The 23,671-nt window shown below is 40.8% G+C and overlaps 2 protein-coding genes across 4 annotated transcripts in view; one reads left to right on the top strand and one right to left on the bottom strand.

Annotated features, from left to right (window-relative positions):
- The window catches only part of CDC40 (cell division cycle 40), a 59,492-nt gene extending 38,047 nt beyond the window's left edge, over nucleotides 1-21,445 (bottom strand). The window contains exons 1-2 of the mRNA XM_072643040.1: nucleotides 20,924-21,445; nucleotides 9,635-9,721 (exon numbers count right to left, since the gene is read on the bottom strand). Of these exons, the coding sequence (XP_072499141.1) occupies nucleotides 9,635-9,721; nucleotides 20,924-21,112 (276 nt within the window). The 5' untranslated portion in view covers nucleotides 21,113-21,445. The remainder of the gene's footprint in view (nucleotides 1-9,634; nucleotides 9,722-20,923) is intronic.
- A 117-nt stretch (nucleotides 21,446-21,562) lies between these two features.
- Nucleotides 21,563-23,671, top strand: part of WASF1 (WASP family member 1) — a 143,440-nt gene continuing 141,331 nt past the window's right edge. For all 3 annotated transcript variants that reach the window (XM_072643042.1, XM_072643043.1, XM_072643041.1), the window contains exon 1: nucleotides 21,563-22,177. The gene's annotated coding sequence lies outside the window, so the exon portion shown is untranslated. The remainder of the gene's footprint in view (nucleotides 22,178-23,671) is intronic.

The following is a 23,671-nucleotide window of genomic DNA, read 5'->3' as shown; positions in this document are numbered from 1 at the left end:
TGATCCTAAGTTCCCATATCTCTCTTGCTCCACATTTCTACATCCTCATTCACCCTCCTCTCCCTCGTTCCGGTGTCTGAGGAAAGAGAGGTCCCTTCTCCATGTCAAAGGAAATTCCTATTATCCTCTAAAAGCTTATTTACTGGCTTCCCCATTTCCTAGAAACATTTCTAGGTCTATTCCATCTTCAAAAAAATAAAAAAAAATTAAAATCTTTACTTGGTTTTGGCATTTCTTCAAACTACGGTCCCACCCTTCTTCCTTCCATTCATTGCCAAACCTGAATACTTTAAATTTTCTGCTTCCAATTTCTCAAGATCTACTCACTTCTTAAACCTTTACAATCAATGCAGTTTCACTAGACTGAAATTGCTCTTTCCAAGGTTACCAGTGGATCTCAATATCTTTCTCATTCATCTGCCTTGATGCTGATCATCACCTCCTCCTAAAAACCTCTTTTATGCATACTGCCCTCCTTTGGTTCTATTCTCTACCTGTTTGACTATTCCTCAACTTCATTAGATCAGCTCTTTACTATCCTTTTAGCATGTGTTTCTCCCGTGGTTTTCTTCATTCTGGGACTTTTCCAGAAAACTCTAGCGTACTTAACCTCACTGACTGTTATGTGTCCACCTGGATATCTCACAGGCAACTGAAACTTTTAACACATTCAAAACAGAACTGCTTATCTCACTTTGATCCCCTCCTCAGTCCCCACCAATCTGCCAGTCATTGAAGTTCTCTTGGTTTAGCATACCATCTTTCCTGTTACTCTGGTTCAAAATCAGAGTTCACTTTTCCCTATAGCTCACCATCCATGTCTAATCATTTGTCAAGTCTAGTTGATCCTACTTCCACAACATCTCTCGCACTGATTACCTTTTCTCTGTTCACATGGACATCACCCTATTTCAGTCTCTCATCACTTCTCAGTTGGAATTATTTTAATAGCTTCCTATTGGTCTCCCAGCTTTCATTTTAACACATCTCCAGTCTATTCTCCACACAGAAGCCAAAATATTCTTCCCTAAAGCAATGCTCAAAAACACTCAGTAGCTCCCTGCTGCTTCCAAGGTAAAATATAAAGCCCTCAGCATGTCACGTATCCTGTCGCTATCTGTTTTTTACATATTTTTCTGATCTTATTCCATACTGCTCCCTTCAAAAACAGAGTTTGAGACTTTCACTGCCCTTTAAAATACTTCCCTCCACTCCTTTTTAAAAAAATCACAAACATCAGATGAAAAAAATTTAAAAAGAAATAACTACTTTCTAAAATAACTAACTGAATGAAATAAAACAGTAATAGATAGATATTCATGTAACTATGTTTTGTTTTGGACTAATTCCCCTGTATTAGTAGACATAAAAAGTAATTCTTTTAAAAGAGAACTTTTCCTTTTATTATACCAAGGCAGGAACGGGAGTGGAGGGGATGGGGGGGGGGGGGGGAAGCTTTTGTAACAACTACGGCTACTAGAATTCAATGTTTTAGTTAACTGCAGCATTTAACACAGCTAAAACAAAACAGCATTCATAAATGAACTGTTTCAGTAATATGCTTTCTTTTTCGGAGTCCAACATCAATATAGCTTAAAATGAGCAATTCTGAAATACATCAAGAACTCTGGTCAACCAACTAACTGATCCACCACGATTCCAAAGAATCAGTAAAGAAGAATCCTGCCTACCTCACGAGAGATGATAAACTAATACGCAGAATTAAGAAATACTTTTTCTGACATAACTAATATGAGAAATTGTTTTACTTAATAAGCATCCTTTATCCATTTGGTTCCTGAGTGTACAGTTGGTCCAAACATTTGTGAGGGATCAAGAATATCACTCAGAAGAATCTTACAGGGGTCTAGAGCTTGATATTAATCCCCTAATGGCTCAGAGAGATTGTAAAAAGCAATTGTTTCTGTTTTGGGCAGAAACCGTAAGGATCCTTCCACTCCCAGACTGATTTTTCTTTTGACTGGGCAAAAGAGAACATTCTTTGTCTCATTTCTTACCTAACCTTAATCACTGAATGGGCACTGTCTCAATGCAGTTAAAACCTGGGAAAGACCTGAGCTTAAAAAGGCCAAGGTCTCTCACTACATCTCCAGTTGTCCTGATTTATATCTTCCTAAATGGCTCTGGGGGAGAAGGTGAAGCTAATGACTTTGTATAGACCTCCCTCATTTAAATCCAATTCACTTGCAAGTCATGGCATCATCTTCCTGGTACCATGGTCTTCTTGGAAAACGAAAGAAAAACAACAAGCACAATGTCATCCACAAACGAGAAAACCCACTGAGCCTCCACCACCTATGAGGAATCCCTTTTTCATTTGGACTTTGCTGGACATACTCCTTAACAACAAAATGCCTTTGATGAGTACGTCTCCTTATTTTGACTGTCTTAATGTTTATCATCAAAAGGATAAAGTAGTCATACCTGTGCTTTCTTGAGAAGGACATAGATGTATTACAACAGCATCAGGCACTTTTCATCAGGCTTAAGAAGTACTGATGGGAGTCAACTGTCATCAGGGGAAGTAATCCCTATGGGGATGTGACCTGGCAACTGCTTCTGTGGGTGTTTCAGCCACAACTACCAAAGACTCAGAAAATAAAGTTCTCATGATCAAAGTCCTTGGCACTGCCACACATGAGAAACTGAAATAAATTTATCATATTAAAGATTAATTACCATCCACTTTGCTACTGTATTCTAAAGATAAGACCTTTCCATTTGACTTGTCTCCCTATTAGACTGTGAAACTCCTTTAAAATAAGAACTGTCCTACTTATAATAGGAATGCCTGCCAGGCCTAGAGGCCTGTGGGCTACCCGAGTCTTACCTTACCTCTATCGGAGGTCTTTGGCTGGCCAAACCGGATACTCGTATGAGAGAAGAGACCTATCAGAGTCGAACAAGGGTTGAACTTTATTTCAGGGTCTCGGTTACAAGTGCAGGGTGAATTCTTCCTTAGGAGGGAGAGAGAAAGATCTCCCAAGGAGGCAAAGATCTTACAATAAGAGATTGGAAGTAGAAGTGTAAGTGGGGAGAGAGGGGGAGGGGAGAGAGGAGAGAGGAAAAGCGGAGCCTTCTGTCCTCACACGTGGCCCCTCCGCCCAAGAGAACTTTCAGGCTTTCCTGACTCCAATTAAGCTCTCCAGCCGCATAGTTTGCATCTGAATACCGTGCCTGTTAGGTAACAATGGGTGTGCCCAGATCCGGGACAGCCTCGAGAGCGGGGATGCTCCTCCCATCATGTATCTCACGGGAAGAGGCGGAAATACACGAGATTGCTCGGTCTCACTCCTCGATTCCCTGCTGTATTAGGGGGGGCCTCGTGAGAACTCTAAGATTTAGAAGTTCCCACCTTTACCCGCCCGAGACTGTCCACATGGAATTGAGCTTCCATTCCCAGCATCCTAAGCACAGTACTTTGCACATAACAAGTGCTTGATAAATGTTTTGTTCATTCACTCATTTCTTATGGAATAACAGTATTCCACTACATTCATAAGCTACAACTTGTTCAACCATTCCCCAACTGATGAGTATCCCCTCAATTTCTAATTCTTTGTCACCACAAAAAGAGCTGGTATAAATACTTTTATACATGTGGATCCTTCCCCATTTTTATGATCTCTTTGGGATACAGACCTAGAAATGGTATATTGCTAGATCAAAGGGTATACACAGTTTTATAGCCCTTTGGGCATAGTTCCAAATTGCTCTCCAGAATGGTTGGATTAGTTCACAACTCCACCAGTGCATTAGTGTTCCCATTTTCCCACATCTTCTCCAACATTTATCATTTTCCTAGTGAGTGATTCTTGATTACAGTCCTAGCTCCTTTGCCTTCTGGAGTATCATGTTCTATGACCTCTGATCTTTTAATGTTGCAGCATATAAGTCCTGTGTAATCTTGATTGTGGTTCCTCATTATTTGAATTATTTCTTTCTGGTCACTTGTAGTATTTTTTACCTTGACCTCATAGTTCTGAAATTTGGCTATGTTTCTTGGACTTTTTATTTGGGGAATCTCTTTCCTGAGGTGATCGGTGGATTCTTTCAATGCCTATTTTGTCCTGTGACTCCAGGACATCAGGGCAGTTTTCCTTAACACTTTCTTGACATATGCTGCCCAGGTCCTCCTTTATATTATGGCTTTCAGGTAGTCTAATGATTCTGACATTGTCTCTCCTGGATCTATTTGCCTGGTCAGTTGTTTTTTCCATGAGGTATTTTATGTTTTCTTCTATTTTTTCATTCTTTTGAATTTGTTTGATTGATTCCTGATGCCTCAGAGTCATTAACTTCCACTTGCCCAATTCTAACTTTGAAGGAGTCTTTTCCTCAATTAGCTTTTGTACTTTCCTATTTGCCCAAGTGTGTTTTTAAAGGAGTTGTTTTCTTCAGTGGATTTTTGTATTTCCTTCTCAATTTGGCCAATTTTAAGCAGCTGTTCTCTTTTTTTTCGAGCTGTTGACTCTTTTTTCATAATTCTCTTGTATTACTCTTATTTCTTTTCCCAATTTTTTTTCTCTCCCTCACAGGATTTTAAAACTCCTTTTTAAGTTCTTCCATGAGTTCTTCTTTCTGGGCTTGAAACCACTTCCTATTTTTCTTTTTTCCAAATTTATTGGGGCGGAGCCAAGATGGCGGAATGAAAGCAACAACTCACCTAAGCTCCTGGAAAAACTCCTCTGGATATCTCTGGGGGGAGAGTCTGACCAGACTTTGGAGGTGTAGAATCCAGTGGGTGACGGACTTTGATGGATTCGGAGCCCAGGTTGGACTGGAGGGTCCACGGGAGGGATCTGTTCCGTGGGGGTAAGACCCCGGCGCACAGCGCAGCGCGGTCGGCGCGGCAGGGCGGAGGGGACCTGAGGGGCCCGAGAGTGGCGGGTGAGACCAGCGGAGCAGGAGATAAGCCAGGCCGAGCCGATGAGAGCCGCTGAGCGCCAAATATCAGCGCAGCAGCCCTTGAAACCTTCAGCCTGAAGACTGGACTTCGGTGGGTCAACTACTTGAACTTCCAGGAGCTGGGATGGCGGAGTGATCAGTAAGTGCTCTCTCCTCCCCCCTGATGACCGTGAGGGAACCATAAAATTCTTTCCCAGATTAATCCTGGATCAGCGGGAACAGCAGAAGGGGGCGGGTGGTCTCATAACACCAGAGGCTGGAAAAGTGGCAAGGGGGGATTCTTCCTACTGTGGCGGAGGCGATCTGGAGGGACAGACGACCCAGGGCAGAGAAAATTCGCACTGAGACCCAGGCAAGCCTCAGAGCCGGGAGACAAGCCCCAGGAGGGGGGGGAACACTCATTAGCTTCTAGGTGTGCCCTAGCCCTCCAGGGGAAAAGGGAAGACAATAGGGAAGCTGGGATCACCATCCCCTGACCTTGCCTTTGCCTCAGGTCAGCTGAGGAGATCTCCTGAGACCAGACCACCCCTCCCACACACCTAACAAGCTAACCCCAGGGTTGATCTGGGAAACAACAACAAAAAAAAAAGCCGGCTTTTAGCCTAGACACACATCAGCTCAACTTAAAAGATCTGTATCTTCTGACTGAAAGAACCAGAAGCTACAACACTCAGCCAACATCATGAATCGGAAAAAGCAGACGAAAAGTGAAAAAACCATAGAATCTTTCTATGGGGATAAGGACCAAAACACAAACACCAAAGAGGTCAGAGCTGAGACTGTACTTCCATCTGAAACCTTAGATGGGACTATGAATTTCTCGCAAGCACAACTAGATTACCTGGAACATCTGAAGAAGGATATAAAAGAAAAACTGGCCAATGATTTTAAAATTATAAAAAAAGAATTCACTGATGAGAACATCACTCTGAAAAGGAAAATTGAAGAAATGGAAAAGGAAGTTCAAAAATTAACTGGAGAGAATAATTCCCTAAAAGGAAGAGTTAATCAAACGGAAAAGGAAACCCAAAACCTAATTGGGAAAATTGATCAGATGGAAAAGGAAACCCAAAACCAAATTTATTAATTTGTTTTCAGTTTTCAACAATCACTTCCATAAGTTTCAAATTTTCTCCCCCTCCCTCCCCAAGATGGCAAGCAATTTTAAATGGGCTCTACACATTCCTACTAAACACATTTTTACATTAGTCATGCTGCACAGAAGAATTAAAATGAATGGGAGAAACCACAAGAAAAACAAAACAAAAGAGAAAATAGTCTGCTTCATTCTGCATTCCAACTCCGTTCTTATTTCTCTGGATGTGGATGGCATTTTACATCATGAGTCCTTTGGCAATGTTTTAGGCCCTTGCACTGCTGTGAAGGGCTAAGTCTACACTTCCCGTTTTTCTTTGGGCTTTTGCCCACCAGTGTTTTGACACTGTTGTCCTCTTCTGAGTTTGTGTTTTGCTCTTCCCTGTCACCATAATGACTTTTTATGGTCAGATTCTTTTTTGATGGTTTTTGCTCATCTTTTTAGCCTTCTTCCTTTCTTTTAGATTTGAGCTTTGCTCCAAGAGTGGAAGGGGCGCTATCTCAGGCTTCTTGGGCCGGGGCTATAGGCTCTGGCTATTCACCTGGTGCTGCACTGATGGTGACTTGAGGCCCATAGAGGACGCTCGTATCTGATGCTGTGCTGAGGGATTGGTTGGTGCTGCTGGAGGCTGCAGAGGTCTGGCAGCTTACCTGGTGCTGAGCCAGGGCCTAGTGCTTGTGTCTGCTGTGTGCTGAGGCCAGTGGGGTGTTTCTGCATTTCCTGGGATATACTGAAGCATGTGACTGTCTGGCACCTGGCATCTGTCTGTTTGCCTGAGGCAACACTAAAGTACATAGAGGTTCTCAGAGCTGGAGCTTGCTCTTCCTCTGGCTATGCTGTGGCACATGGGAGGTCCTGGTATTAGCATTTGTTCCACCACACTGGGGCTCAGGGTCTACCATTGGTTTGCTGAGGTAGGGCTTGCTAGAATGCTTCCTGTCCTGGACTTCACTCCCCTTTTACCAGAGTGAGACAGACCTTTCCTACCAATCTTCCAAGTTTCTTAGGGTCAAAGATTGTTTTAGGCTTTTTGCTAGTTTTGGTGTTCTGAGATTTCTTTTGGGGTGCTACTTTATGGTTGTTTGGAGGTGAATATAGGAGAGTTATGGTGATTTGCTGCTTACTCCACCATCTTGGCTCCCAGAAATGGAACAACGTACTTTAAATGAAATATAAATAAAATCATCTTTCTCATTTTCTCAATTCCTTAATTAATTTTAGAGGTTCACTTTAGTTTGAAAATAACCGTGTAAATCACATGGAACTCTTTCTCCAATATGTCTACTAAACTGCTCCAGGGCATATGAAGGAACCTGTGGCTTGGCAAGCTGAAGGGATTTAAGAAATGACAGAATAATGACACACTATGAAAGCAAGTTCTTTGTGCATCCGTATAACAACATTGCTGAAAACACTATTTTCATTCTTATATCAAAAATTTTAACTCTATTTAATCTTTCTAGTGCCCAGGAAAATTAAATGAAGTAGTTCTATGTCTATTTAATGATGAAAGATGGAAAATGAAATTTAATGTTAAGATGATATAACATTCCTCACCTGTAGCTTAAAGGTATTTTATTCTACTTAAGCAAAGCTACTCCAGTTCAACTCAATTAAGAAAAACCACACGCAATGCACTGGCTTAGGCACAACCAATAAAAATGAAATAAAGATAGATATGTTCTGTTGTCTAGGAATTGATGAATATATTTGGGAGGGAGAAAGATAGGATGTACACAAAACCATAATGTAAACTGTAACAAATGCATGGAAAAGGTACAAATAGAGTGGTAGAAGAGATCTTAAAAATGAAGAGATCATTTATAGATGCTGGTGGTGTGGAAAATAGTATAAAATTCATGGAAGAGTTAATGATTTAAGTTTGGCTTAGAAGAGAAGGATTTTAGAAAGCAGGAGTGGAAGCATTCCAGGCATGAGGGACAGCATGTATTAAATCTTGGAAAGCAGGAAAGAGCAGGATGAGACAGGAAACAGCAAATGATTTGGTTGGGATAGGCAGGGAATTAGCAAAAAGGGCTGTCACAGTGGCCAGCTAAGAATCTGTTTTGAGAGGGCCAAATTGAAGGCCATAGTTTGCTGAGCTCTAGAATGCATGAAGGAGAATAGTATAAGTTAAGGAAAGGTATGTTGGAGTCTGGTTGCAGCCCTCTAAATGTCAGGCTAAAGAATCTGGATTTTACTTTCTATATGCAATGGAGAAACCCCTGAGGAGAAGAGGGATAGAATCAGACTCCTACCATAGGAAGATTCTTCTGGCAGGGATATGAAGGATGAAATGCAGGAAAAGACCAGTGAAGAGACAATTACAATTGTCTAATTATAAATTCAGAGATAATAAAGACCTGAACGAGGATGTGAGCAGGAGAGGGAAAGAGATTCTAACAAATTATTTCTTTTTTCTTTCACAGTATTCTTCCTAGCTACAACATCTTCCTTGTTTCAGTCCAAACATTTTCCTTTCCTCAAATTAAAGATATTTTGAACTTGAAACTTAATTTTTCTATCTGTAAAAAGTGGGGCATACTCGGAAGATCTCTTCCAGCTTTCAAATTCTACTGTCGGGCTTTTTTTCGATAAAGACTCTTCTACATGGAATATTTCTTCTGCTTCGATGCATTTTCTTATGCTTACTCATGTTACATCACTTTTTTGGTTTCCCTAAGGACAGTAATCAAGTCAGTTTAATTTATTCTGCATTGTGTCTCTCATAAACAGTATGTACACCTAAATACTTAATAAAAAATTCAATCTAAAGATCATAGGAGTATATTAGAAGTATAAATTCTTTCTTCATCATTCAACATTATTACTGAGGGAATAACATTAATAAAGCCCATGTCTAAAAATCATGTATTTAATACACAGTATAGCTTGGGGATCCTTAAGATTTACTTACCATTAGTATCAGATAATTCCAAGAGAAAAGCTGGATAAATACTAAAAGACTAGAGAGTGATGTTTAAATACTTAGATTATTTTATGTATCCTCCCAGTAAATCAAGTTCCTCAAACTAGGTACCACCCTTAATTCTTCAGTCCCTCTTACCTCCATATCCTGACCCCCACCCCCTTCCTGATGCCATGACTTGCAAGTGAATTGGAGTTAAGTGAGGGAGGGCTGTATAAAGTCACTAGCCTCATTTTCTCCTCTGGAGCCATCTGGATCCAGTGGCAAGATATAAATCAGGAGGACTGATCAGGTAAAAAGAAAGTGATGATTAAAGCAACTACTTTAGACACTTAATTTTACAATAAATACAATGGGAACTTCCTTGAAGATGAAGATATTTTCTTCTTTTATGGAAAGAAAATTTGTCCTCCTTATTCTATTTTTTGTATTTAAATATGCTTCTTCAATAAGTCTATGTATCTGTGATCTAATGAATGTCAGCATTTCTTCAAACACTGAAGATTGCAACCCATCCACTTAAATGTAGGTATACACACTGGGAAAAAATATTCATCAGAATATCACTGGCAAATTTTCAAGCATTTTCAAACAGATAAATCACTTTAATATTAAGTCTTTTTAGACTTTTTCAAACACAGACTCTGAAAGCAACACCTTAAAATATACTTTATTCTTACCTCAGGAGCAAACATGGTCTCGTAGGAAGGATTGTATTGGACTTCCTTAATGGCAGGATCAAGGTGTACTCCAGTCTCCACATCTTCCTAAAATAAACCAAACACGTGAACTTTAAAATATCTGGCAACTGCTATATTACTTTCACTTGTATAAGCAGTGGTTTTAAATTCATATCTAGTGGGTGGGTATGGCAGCAATAAAAAGAGAGCATTAAAACAACATTTAACATTTGTAAGATATTACATATATAATATGTGTGTATGTGTGCACATATCACATATATGTATGTATATATTGAAGGAATTTCAGAAGAAGATTCAGAAAATTAAGGGCAATGTTGGTACCATTATGTTAAATGTTACATAAACACAAAAGTGTATATATATATATATATATGTGTATGGACATATGTATATACATACATGTATGCACACAACATATAGATATATATGTAATAAAGTTAATGATTTATATACAACCCTCCTTTTCTCTTCTTTTTATATGGAAATGTTCATATTTGCAATGTTTGTTAAATTCACAATTTAAAAAAATAAAAATAAATTCACACAATCTTTTCCTTCAGTCTTCTTATCACAGCTATTTTATAAAATGACTAAAATTTCCAGTACTTTATGCTTAATAAAAATAAGTGTAGCAGTTTTTGAAGATTACTGACAAAATCTGGCACTTTTTTTCAAACTCTTTCAAAATAAATTATTTTTCTCTTAGCAAGTATAGAACATCCATACAAGTTAACACTGCCTGTGGTTTTAAATTAATTCAACATGCTTTGATTCTTCTTTTTCAGGATTTCAAGTCAGTTCAGCCAAAAAAATTTCAACTTTCAAACCATCTAATTCTCCACTCCCCAAATGATGCAAGTAGACCCCCCCTTAAATGAACAAACCACTTTCTGCGTAGCTAGGGAGAAGCAAGCAGAGTTTATTGTCTTCTAGGAGTTACTAACTTGCCTAGGCAGACAAGGCATGCTGTAAACACAGGTATGAAACAAAACCAGAGTAAGGAAAAATATAAACAACGTTGAAAATATGTGATACAGATTGTAAATACCTGATGAATTAAGAGAAGGGACAAATATGCTTTTGGGAATTTTCTTATGACGTTCACAAGGAAGAGAATCACACGTCTCTTCACCCATTTATCAGATATGTTCTCATTATTAATAGGGTGTGTGGGTGGTTCTCAACTTTCCTCTTTGGCTGAAGCCAATGGAGAGAACCTGACACAGGGCACCACTAGATACTTACCCAAAGAAAGCAACAAAGCAAATGCCAAAACATTCTCAGCATAATAACTTCATCTCCAAAAGAAATTCTAGAAACAGCTACCTCCCTAGTGCCTCCAATTCCAAATGCATATATTATAGGTCATATTGCATTATAAAGTGTCCCTCCTTGGGGCACTCTGGCTTATGAGTCCTTCCTAAACCATGGCACCTAGAACTGAAGAGAATACTTCAGATGCTGACCAACTGCCTGCTGGACATTTTGAACTGGATGTCTCTTACATCTTCTGATTTGCTAGCCACGTAAAGGCTGAATATGGATAAGATATATGAATCCTTTTCTAATCTGCTAAAACTCTGCTAAAAAAGTAAAAGAAAACAGCTTTTAAGCAATCTTTGCTGACTGTATCCTGACTACCACCCTCATTTCCTCATGCCATTAGCCCTGGTGACTCTGAACCTGGAACTACTCAGGGTTCTGACAGGTTAACCCTTATCTTGCCAAAATGCATACTTCTAATAAGTTTATAAACCATGTTGCCTTTAGTCTGGCCATCAGTCTCATCCCTTCTCCCCCATGGAATCTAGGAATACCTACCTCCCTACCTAAACTTCCTTCTTTCCAGCTTCTCCCTACCACCCCACCCTAAAAATGTAAACCCCTTGAGGGCAAGGATTCTTTTTAAAATTTTTTTTAAGGTATTTTTGTCCCCAGTGCTTAGCACAGTACCTGGCACACTCTAGACACATTCTTCATTTCTCCAGGCAAAATATCCCCAGGTCCTTCAACCAATTCTTGTATGACTCAAGATCAATTGCCATTCTAGTTGTCCCTCCTTGGGACACTCTGGCTTATGAGTCTTTCCTAAACCATGGCACCTAGAACTGAAGAGAATACTTCAGATGCTGACCAACTGCCCGCTGGACATCTTGAACTGGATGTCTCTTAAACCTCTTAAACATCCAAAACAGAATCCATTATTTACTTATTTATTATCTTTCCCTTTGAACTCTCCCCTTTTCTCAACTTCCCTATTACTGTGGAGGATATTACCATGCATCCTTCCAGTCAACCAAGTTCCTCAAAGTAGATATAATCCTTAATTCCTCACTCCCTCTTACCTCCCCACCCCCACCCCCACCCAACTTGCTGCTAATTCTTGTAGTTTCTACTTTCACAAAGCTGTCACTTGTGTACCCTTTTCTCCACTCACAAAGCAGCTATATCATTTTAGGCCCGAACTACTGCAATAGCTTTCTATTTAGTGTCCCTCAATTCTCTCCCCAATCCAATCCACTCTCTACTCAGTTACCAAAGGGATTTTTCTGAAGTACAGGCCTGAAGATGTTCCTCACCTATTGAATAAACTCCAATACCTCCAAGATCAAAGATAACACCCTTCAGAATCTGGCCAGTTCCTATCTTACTAGTCTTCTCACACTTTTTATTCATCTCCCCATTTTTTTATGATCTGGCAGCACTGACTTCTTGCTACTCTCCACACATACCACCCTTATCTTGTAGCGCTGTCTTTTTACTGGCCTAGAATGCAGATTTATCAGAAGATGTGTCATAAAAATTACTTTTTTCATTCATTTTCATTTAATAAAAAAATCACTTTTACAATCATCACTATAAACATGCCTAACTAGAATGAATATTTACTTCCAAAAAGCTGTATACAAACCAACTCTGGGTAAAGTGAATACTTAAGAAATCCTTAGGGAAATAGTTTATTTAACAGAAGTCTGTGTTGAATGTCTTTAAATGCCTTTTTTGGGACTTTAATTTCCCCATCTGTAAAATGAGAGGGTTGGACTGGAAAGAGTTTGGAAAAGAAATGGATAAAATCTAGAGGCAGGGCTGAATGACAGAGTAAATATGCAGCTGCTATTCCTGTTATGAAAAACAGAGAAATCAATGGGGACAATGCTAAGTTCTCTCTAAATCCAGTAGTATTCTTTCAAGAAATTAGTCATTTTTTAAAAAGTGGTTATTTAGCAACCTGCAATTCTTTCAACTCTGGCAGAGGACACTGAAAGAGCTGGAATGCAAGGAAGGGAAGAATGATGAAATAACCTATAAATGAAATAATAAGTCCCTAGGTGTTGAGTTGACTGTGGTTAATTCTGAGAATAAGTGTCATGGGATCATTTAAACCAAATCTACATTAAGGGAAATGTTTTCTGATATTTCAGATCTTAGACTAATTAAAAAAAAAAAGCAGGGGAATGTTCTGCTGTGGGGAAACTAGCTGGGGTGTAAAAGACATTGCACCAATTTATTCTTTGCCAATATGTTCATTTGCAACAAAAATAAAACTTTTCAAACATTTGAGCATAACCTCAAATGTCCTATATGCTTCTGACAAACTCTTGCATATTTTCCTATTATAATGTACATAAAAGCTTAAGGCATGATTCTGACCAAATATGAAGGTCATTATACAAAACACATAATATACAAAAACATAAAATTAATGGTTAGCATCTTCTTTTCCAGAACCATATTATGAAGTTATTGTTTCTAGTAAGCATACATTCTAAATTCCAAAGTCTGCTTTTTGGAAGGTCTATTTTTGTCTGGTTTCTTGTCCAGTACCCTAAATCCCAGGCTTGGACCACCCCATATTGTATACTTTTTATTCCAACCATGTTTTTAGAACTATTGCTCAAAAATTTCCAGTGATTCCTGATTTGATACTAAAACAACTTTATCCACAATTTAACCCCAACACAACTTTCTAACTTTACTTCCTACTATTACCTACATAGATAACCTCTTCCCCAGCCAAACTGAATCCTGCTTTTGTGCCTTGGTTCACACGCTTCCCTTCACCAGAATGTTCCTGCCCTCTACACGTCACCTAATTCCTAGACATCCAGCTTAAATATTATCTCCTCTATGAAACATTCTCTGATCCTTCTGGTCAAAACAAATCTTTCCTTCTTTTGAAATATCATAGTGCTTTGTCCCTTTCTTATTGCACTTTCATGTGACATCTTGCATTACAGTCATTGATGTACATGTCTTAATTTCCTTACTAGACAACTACTTGGGTCTGGTGAGGGCAGAGAATATATCTTATCTTTGTATCTCCCCTACAGCACCTAGCACAAAGCTTCTTGTGTATATGGTAGTTGCTCAATAAACATGAATGCAAGTTAAGAAACAGAGCAGACCTACGTCTCTTTGTAAATTCATGCCATGTAATTCTAACCTGGCATAAAAAGAAATGACACCCTAACCTCCTCATCTGTCTCTTTTCATTCCCTTCGATATTGGGGGGTGGGAGGTGTTTCTGGATTCTCTTCTCTAAAACTAATCAATCCACTGTCCCTCTGGACTTCAGATGAACTTTGCTCCCACATATGTTCTTCCTTTAGCCTCTCCCCTTTGGCTTCCCCCACTCTTCAAATATGTGGAGCAAGTTTGTTGCCCCCCATGACTTTCCTAGTTTTCAACATTAAATTTTCTAAAAAGGTAGTTTCTACTTACTGTTTCAGTTTGCTCACTTTCTAGGGTCTCCTTAACTCCCTGCCATCTGCTTTCTATCACTACCACTCTACTGAAACATCTTAGTCAGTTGGGTTTTTTTGCCCTTCTCATACATCATATACATTTCCACTTTTATTATGTCCACTTGTGATCTATCTATTCATCTGGAATCCTTCTCCACTTCTTCAAATGTTACTCAGTTCTTCAAGGACTACTCTAGCCCACATTAATTTCTGGGATATCATAATCTGCTATACACATTAAGTATTTAATCATCTACTGAATTGTACTATTCTCTAATTCAGTAGTTCTCAAATTTTTTGATCTCAGCACTCCTCTCTACACTTAAAATTACTGAAGAGCCCAAAGAGCTTTCATGAGTTATATCTATTGATATTTATCATATTAGAAATGAAAACATCTTAGTATTATTATGAAAAGTTTTGACTTTGCAGAACACCTGAATTTTAGCAACCCCCAGGTCCCAGTCCAGGCTTTGGGAATCCCTGCTTTGACTGTTTCATGCCTCACACTACTGTTTCATAATTAGCTTGTAGCCCCTGTAAGTACATGGTTTGCTATTTTTAACCATGGTACATACAATAGTGATTTTGCTAGATAAAAACAAAACTCTGTCCAAAAAGGATCACTATTTTTTCCTCCTTTGACCAGATATATCTGGAGAAATGTCAAGTTGTAACTCCATAATTTAAATAAGCCTCAGAAACTTACTAGCTCTGTGACCCTGGGCAAGTCACTTAACCTTTATTTTCTCACCTGTAAAATGCAGATAATAATAGCACCTACCTCCCAGGGTTGTTGTGAGGATCAAATGAAGTGATAATTGTAAAACACTTAGTACCTCCTGAGTGCTATATAGATGTTAGTTATTACTACAAATATTAAATACTCTCTACCATTCAAGTAGGAACCATTAGCTCATAAACAACTCATCTTGTATATACTTAAAATTAACAATTTTTTTTTATTCATAGATTATCATGCTATCATCATAGACCACACCAGTATCTAGGATAGTAGCTGTGTCAAGCTGGTGTCCAGGGCAAACTGAATGAACTATGCTAACCACTCCTTTCTTTAAGTGGTTTCCTTAAGTGCAACACTTAAGTGTGATCTAGCATGGATTGCATCAAGTGTTTTGGTCACTTAAGTTGTTTCTGCTTTAATTGATGCAAGTCTTGTGTGAAGCTTTTATAAGTCGTTTTGGGTGGCTTAGAATGCATTGCAGAGTTTCCTCTTTACTGAACTTTCCCATAGCTTCCACTAGTTTCGGAAGCATTTGCTCTATTTTAATGACAGTATTGGTTAAAGTACTAATGGTGGCATCAAAAGTGGAGAGCCATGTTTGAATTGCTGTTAACAGGTTGTGAATGTTACATCCTACAGTGGCAGCAAGTTCACTGACTAAATATTTCTCCATCCTGGTTAGTACAGGAGCCCATACAAGTGGTGGCACATCATACCTTGGCCATCAGTGCATCCTTCACTCTCTGAGGCTCAGGTTCAGGAAGCACTACATCTGAGCTTTCTCCTATCATAAGCAAACTCCCCATTTCCTCTTCTCCTCTTTCTCCTGGATCCTTCTGGCCAGTCTTTGAGCTGCTTCAGTTGAAGGTCTCATCTTCTTTTCACTCTCCTGAGTGTTGCCATCTTTAATGGTTAAACAATGGCAAAACTCAATCAAGACAAGTATGGTGTTTACCCTTCTGTCCATCTATGGTTTTCTTAACAATTATGATTGGTTCCTAACCATACTTTTTGTTTTTGTTTTTAAACTATCTTATTTGTTTTCAGTGTTCTACAATCACTTCCATATATCTCAGATTTTTTTCCTCTCCTTCCTCCCTGAGATGGCATACAATTTCATATAGGTTCTACACAAACATTCCTACTAAGTACATTTTCACCTAAGTCATTTGCACAGAAGAATTAAAATGAATGGGAGGAATCATAAAACAAAACATAATACAAAACAAAAAATGGTCTGCCTCATCCTGTGATCGAATTCTGTAATTCTTTCTCTGGATGTGGAAGGCATTTGCCTCAAGAGACCACTGGGAATTTTTTAAGTCCTTGTATTGCAATGAAGAACCAGAAAAAAATCCTAGCACACTGCGGTTGTTGCTGTGTACAAAGTTCTCCTGGTTCTGCTTCTTTCACTCAGCATCAGTTCATATATGTCTTTCCAGGCCTCTCTGAAGTCTTCCTATTCATCATTTCTTATAGCACATTCATGTACCACAATTTTTTCAGCCATTCCCCAATTGGTGGGCATCCCCTTGATTTCCAGTTCTTGGCCACCACAAAGAGAGCTGCTATAAATATTTTTGCACATGTGGGACCCTTTCCCATTTTTATGATCTCTTGGGGATACAGTCCTAGAAGAGGTATTGCTGGGTCAAAGGGTATGCACATTTTTGTAGCCCTTTGGGCAAAGTTCCAAATTGCTCTCCAGAATGGTTGGATCAGCTCACAGCTCCACCAACAATAAATTAGTGTTCCACCTCTCCCACATCTTCTCCAACATTTATCATCTTCCTGTTCTGTCATGTTAGCCAATCTGATAGGTGTGATGTGGTACCTCAGAGTTGTTTTGATTTGCATCTCTCTAATCAATAGTGATTTAGAGCATTTTTTCATATGACTACAGATTATTTTAATTTCTTCCTCTGAAAACTGCCTGTTCATATCCTTTGTCCATTTATCAATTGGGGAATGACTTGCATTCTTGTACATTTGACTCAGTTCTCTATATATTTTAGAAATGAGGACTTTATCACAGATACTAGTTGCAAAAATTCTTTCCCACTTTTCTGCTTCCCTCCTAATCTTGGTTGCATTGGGTTTGATTGTGCAAAAACTTTTCAATTTAATGTAATCAAAATTATCTATTTTTGCATTTCATAATGTTTTCTATCTCATTTAGTCAAAAAATTTTCCATTCTCCATAAATCTGATAAATACACTATTCCCTGCTCCACTAATTTGTTTATAGTATCCATCTTTATACCTAGATCATGTACCCATTTGGACTTTACTCTTGTGTATGGTGTCAGGCATTGGTCTATGCCCAGTTTCCACCATATTGTTATCCAGTTTTCCTAGCAATTTTTGTCAAACAGTGAGTTCTTATCCCAGAAGCTGAAGTCCTTGGATTTATCAAACAGTAGATTGCTATATTCATTGGCTACTGTGTCTTGAGTACCTAACCTATTGCACTGGTCTACTCCTCTGTTTCTTAGCCAGTACCAAGTGGTTTTGATAATTGTTGCTTTATAATACAATTTGAGATCTGGTAGGACTAGGCCACCTTCTCTAGGATTTCTTTTCATTAGTTCCCTTGATATTCTGGATCTTTTGTTCTTCTAGATGAATTCTGATATTATTTTTTATAGCTCTAGAAAATAATTATCTGACAGTTTGATTGGTATGGCTCTGAATAAGTAAATTAATTTAGGTAGAATTGTCATTTTATGACATTGGCTCGGCCTACCCACGAGCAACTGATGTTTTTCCACTTATTTAGATCTGCCTTTATTTGTGCAAAAAGTGTTTTGTAATTGTATTCATATAGTCCCTGGGTTTGTTTTGGCAGGTAGACTCCCAAACATTTTATAGTGTCTACCCTAGCTTTAAATGAGATTTCTCTTTCTATCTCTTGCTGTTGGGCTTTGTTAGTAACATATAGAAATGCAGAAGATTTATGTGGGTTTATTTTGTAACCTGCAACTCTGCCAAAGTTGTTTATTATTTCAAGTAGTTTTTTACTTGATTCTCTGGGATTCTCTAAGTATATCATCATATCATCTGCAAAGAGAGTTTCTTCTTTGCCTATTCTAATTCCTTCAATTTCTTTTTCTTTTCTTATTGCTACAGCTAATATTTCTAGTACCATGTTGAATAATAGTGGTGATAATGGACATCCTTGCTTCACCCCTGATCTTATTCCTAACCATACTTTTTAAAAGTAGTTTCTGAACACTACTACTTGCCAACTCTATACAGACATGACAGGGATTCTTAACCTGAGATCCATAGACAGACTTCAGGGGGTCCATGAACTTGAATGGGGAAAAAAAAATACACCTTTACTTCAATATAATTCGTTTCTTTTGTAATGCTACATGTTTTATGCATTTAAAAACATCATTCTGAGATTAACATTTGCTAATAGTAGTTTATTTAAACAGCAGTTTAAGGTGCACAAAGTGCTTTGTAAATACCATCTCATTTTATTCTCCCAACTACCATTTACAGATGAGGAAACTGAGAAAGGCTAAATGATTTGCACAGAGTCATAAAGATAAAGCTAGAATGATATTTGAGGTTTAGTTTATCCACTCTACCACCTAACTTAAACACACACACACACACACACACACACACACACACACACACACACACTCTTAAACCCTTGCTTCATGATGGAGAAAGAGAAGCAGTGTTTTATATAGTAAAAGGGGTATTAACTAGAAGCTGAGACCTAAATTATATATAGTTCCAGCATTTTCACCTACAAGCTATATAAACTCCCTGGGCCTCACTTTTGTTATCAATAAAACAAAAAATCATTTTAAATTCTAGAATTCTACGTCTAAAATAGGAACGTCTAACCTTTAGGAAATCCACCAAAGCCTGTGGAATCCTGCTTAGGATAATGTGCCTGGCACACGGCAGGCGCTTGATCAATGTTTAGTGACTGATTTTTAAATACATAAAATGAAATACCTATGATTACAAAGGAAACAGATTATGTTGAAACAGCTATCAAAATATTTTTTAAAATTATGCTCCGGGTTAATAACCTTTTTCTAAAATGTTATAAAATACATATTAATATACAATTAAGCTATTCTCTTTCCCATTTCCTTGTAAATGAAACAGAGAATTCAGATGTGTTACACAAGGCAAAACAGCATAATGTGCCTCAAGTTATGAACACCTGACTTGTAAACATGATGTACATATATCTGGCTGAGCTATATACTCCCACGAAGTGAGGAAGCTTGGGCTGGGACCTATTGTCCCATATTGATATGTTAGAAAATCAATGAGAGCCAGAGTGATTTGGGTTTAAGGTATGATCCACAAAAAAGAATCGAGCCCGTAAATCCCAAGGTATCTTGCTAGGTTTCAGAGATTAAAGTTTATATTCTTTTGGGCAGAGGACTCACAGGTAAGGGTATGATTTCCTACGTGGACAAAGGGAGAAGAGGGAGGCAGAGAAGGGAGGGAGAAAGGGAGAGAGAAAGAGGGCAAAAGAGAGAAAGAGAGGAAGGGAGGAAAAAAAGGGAGCGGCAGCTGCCAAATGGAACTGGCCAACTGGGTCTTCAGTGGAGCAGTTCCTACTACACACAGGTTGTTGTTTGTCCTTTGTTCTCCAAGAGGACCATGACATCAGGAAGGAGATGTCATGACTTGCAAGTGAATCGGATTTAGGTGAGGCAGGTGCAAAGTCACCAGTCTCACTCTTTCCTCCAGAACCATCTGGGTCCAGTGGCCAGATATAGATCAACGCGACTGCAGAAGGCCCTGATGCAGTGGGAGACCTTGGCCTTTTTAAGCTAAGGTCTTTCCCAGGTCTCAGGTTTATCTGAGGCAAAGCCCATTCAGTGATTAAGGCTAGGTGAAAAACGAGGCAAAGAAGGACCTCTTTTACTTAGTCAAATAAAAAAGAAAAAAAAATTCAACCTGGGAGGGAAAGACCCTAAGGATTTCTGGACAAAACAGAAACAACTGCTATTTTTACACTCACTCACAGCCATCAGAATCCAAACAAGGACCCAGTGAGGTCCCATTGTTGGCCAACCAGTGAGAGGCAGAGGTTTAAGGCCTGCTCCATAAAGGAAATCTAGCCCGTCAACCCCAAGGTATCTTGCCAGGTTTCAAGGGAGGGCGGGAGGGGGGGGGAGTCGGGGAGGAAGAAGAGAGATAGGTGAAGGAGGGAAAGGGCGGGTAAGGAGGAAGAGAGGGGGAGGAAAAAGAGGTAGGAAGATGGAAAAGGAGAACAGACTTCACCAAAAAAACTACGTAAAAGGGGGCTGGGGCCAGGACACGAAGGGCTTTAAAGAGCGAAGTTCGCCTTTGCTCCTAGAGACAGGTGAGACCTGAGCTTTAGAAAAACGCCTTGGGGGGGCAGGGCTGGAGCAGATCGCCAGAGCCTCGCTGGAAGACTGCTACCAAGTCTCCGGGCATCCATGACCAGCAGCCCCGCTCTCGACAGTCGGAGCAGCAGGCAGACTGTCAATCAGCACACGCAGCTCAACCAACCAGCCCAGAAAAAGCGCTTCCTCCGACCTAGGCCCGGGGCTAAGTGCCGGGCGCAGCGGCCAAGGCGAAGAGCGCGATCCCTGCCCTCAGCGAGCTCCCACTCGAAAAGGAAGGCGGCCCTCGCCCTACCGAGTTCCCCGGAGCCGCCCCTCCCACCCTCCGCCCCAGCGGACCCCGGGCCGAGCCGACAATTTCCGCCCCCCTCCCCGACCCCTCACCCCAACTAGCCCCTCAGAGGCGAGAACTGCTCACCTTAACCGCCACCTCCGGCGCAGCGTCCACGGTCCCCACCAGAGAGAGATTGGCCGAAGGCGTCTTCGTCAGATGGATGAGGGAGTCGGCGGCGGGCAGGGAACAGCGGCCGGTCTCGTTGTCCGAGTCGGACTCGGACCCCGAGCCCGAGCCGTAGGAAGCTGCCAGGGCAGCGATAGCAGCCGACATGACTGCAGCGCCGACTCTCCCCGGGTAGCTCAGGCCTTGGCGGAAGAAAGAGCCGCGATCGGAAAGGTCCTAAAAACCTTTGGTCGCCCTGGAACCTCCTCAAATCCCGAATTTGAACTAGTTCCAGGAGTTTTATATCAGTGATTATTTAACCTTTGATCTATTTATAAAAGACGAGAGTCTTGAATTTAATCACTTAATGGGCAAAAGGGGAAGGGGTAAGGGAAACCTCAGTTTTTTTGATACCTTCCAGGACCTTACCGGTTTAATTAAAAGACTACGAGTTCCGACAAGCGAACTAAATACCGATTCCCCACGCGGCGTTTAATGAACAAAGCACCATGGGAGATGTAGTCTTTCTGGAGGAATTTTTGACACCGCCCCTCAGTGACTGGTTTCATTCAATTGGCTGTTGCCTTACCTTATTCCCTAGCCCATCCTCAGTTCTTTCTGGCCCCCTCCCCCAAACCGAGGATCGGGTTATACCACGCAGTCTCTGGAAAAGGGGGTGGGGAAGCACGGTTTTCATGCCATTTGGGGTGTGTTGGGGGCTGGGTTTCCAGCATCCTCAAAGCATACACCTGGGTACTGGAGCCCGAGGAGGAAATGGAGGGTCGTTTCACTCGAGCCCCCACCGGGGGATAACCGGTCTAGTGGGAGGTTAGGGAAAGAAACTTGGAGTGGGGAAGGAGAGGGAGCGCTGTTAGCCCCCCTATTTCACGCTCCCCTTTCTCTCTCCCATTTGTGGAGCTCCGCGCGCTCTAGTTAGGGGGCGGGGTGGGGGGAGGGTGGAGGCTCGCAGTGTTGTTCGCTCGTGCTTTTTGCACCGGGCTAGTCCTGAAAGAGCCGGAGCTAGGGCTGTTGCAGGTTAAGTGAAGGGAGGGGGTGGGCCGGGGCACTTGGAACAGGGGTCGCTTGGAACAGGAATCCAAGGGGCTACCCCCCACCCCCACCCCGAGCCCCTTCCCAGGGCCTGCGGAGGAATCGGCTGCAGAAGGAGTGGGAAGCAGCATCACCCGGCATGAAGGAGGTGTAAGACAAGAGCCTCCCCCTCCCCGTTTTACGGTGAGTGAGTGTGTGTTTTTGTGTTGCCTATCCTTCTACGCCCCCGGAAAAACGGGATGGCTCCGTGTTGTGGCGCCCTCCCCCCACCCGGCTGCCTATCCCTGGTAGCTCTCCCTCATTCGTTCGGGTTCCTCTCCCCCACGCCGCCCACCCCTGCGCAGCTGGCTGCTGGAACGAGCTGGCTTAGGCGCCTGTGCCTGTCTGGTGGCTGGTGGCTGGAAGCGCCCAGCGGTGGCGGCTGGAGGGAGGTGGGGAGGGCGCGGGTCCCACCTGAGGTGTCCGGGCCGCTGCTTCTGCTCGGACCGTGCTCTCCGGCTGTCACACCTAGCCTTTGGCGAAGGCTGCCGTTTAGGGGTCGTGCGTTAACCCTCGTTCCTCGTTTCACTGTGAGTCTCCTTAAAAAGCGAGCATATGTGTGCCTGTGTGTGCGTGTGCCTGTGTGTGTGTGTACGTACGTGTACGCGCCGGTTTGTGTCCAGCTGCTTCGCTCGTTGCTTTCATCCCCTTCCTTTGAGGAGGAGGAGGAGAAGCGGCGGCTGGGGCTGTAGTGTAGCCCTAGCTGTTGCTAACTGTAGTCTCCGTCACCTCGTATCGGTAAATGGGGTTCTGGCGAAGGCTTAAGAGGGGGAGAAGCTCCCTTTCTTGGGAAAACTCTCTTACTGCTCTACCTAGGCAAATCATTCAGCTACAAAGAATTAAGTGCTCCTGTCTATATCCTGTTCTGTATCCTTCTCCCTGCTCGGTACAGTATGCCCCCTCTCTCCAGGAATCTCACCACTCTTGCGCTTGCTGCTTTACTCACGGAGCAGGGCTGGAAAACGATGCCGATCCAAACCAATTCGACTTGTCCTTTAACCAACTCACGTATTCCTTCCTATTAACTCATTGTATTTGATGCGATCGAGCTTAATTCAGTGGTTTCCTAAGATCTGCGTTGTGAGTTGTGTTTTAATGCTCCCTTTGGTGAGATGGTATGAGTTTTCATTGGCGCTGATAATTGCTTCTTTAAAACATCAAATTGTCTTAAACGTACTTGTATATTACGTTTCTAATGGTTCATAGCATGGTGTTTAACAAGAGCGATTCTTTAACGAGAATGCAGTCTTTGAATTAAGACACGAATGTATTTTTGTGGGAGTGATTTCCAACGTAGTTTGATTAAAACACCTACAATGTACATTTCTCAAATTGCTATAAAGGACAATTTGGTATTTTCCATTGTCAGCACTTCTGCTTGATTTTTAGTAATTGAATGTTCATAGTACCTAATAATTTCAGCCTTCCTTGGAATTCTATCTTTTGAAAGAAAGGGGGGATTAAGAAAGGATTGTAATGCTGTATTGAATATTTCATACTAATTAAAATTTTATTTTGGTTCTAACCGTTCTCTTTCATTAGATAGAATTTTCTTATTTTTTTCTATCTGTTCACAGTTAAAGATGCCCTTAAAAATATGAACATTTAAAGAATATCCATCCTTAAAAGATGAAATAC

The sequence above is a fragment of the Notamacropus eugenii genome, chromosome 2 (assembly GCF_028372415.1).
Source record: "Notamacropus eugenii isolate mMacEug1 chromosome 2, mMacEug1.pri_v2, whole genome shotgun sequence".
In the NCBI taxonomy this organism is placed as follows: domain Eukaryota; kingdom Metazoa; phylum Chordata; class Mammalia; order Diprotodontia; family Macropodidae; genus Notamacropus; species Notamacropus eugenii.
Note: the sequence above shows the minus strand (reverse complement) of the source record. Positions and strands in the feature narration are given on the sequence as shown.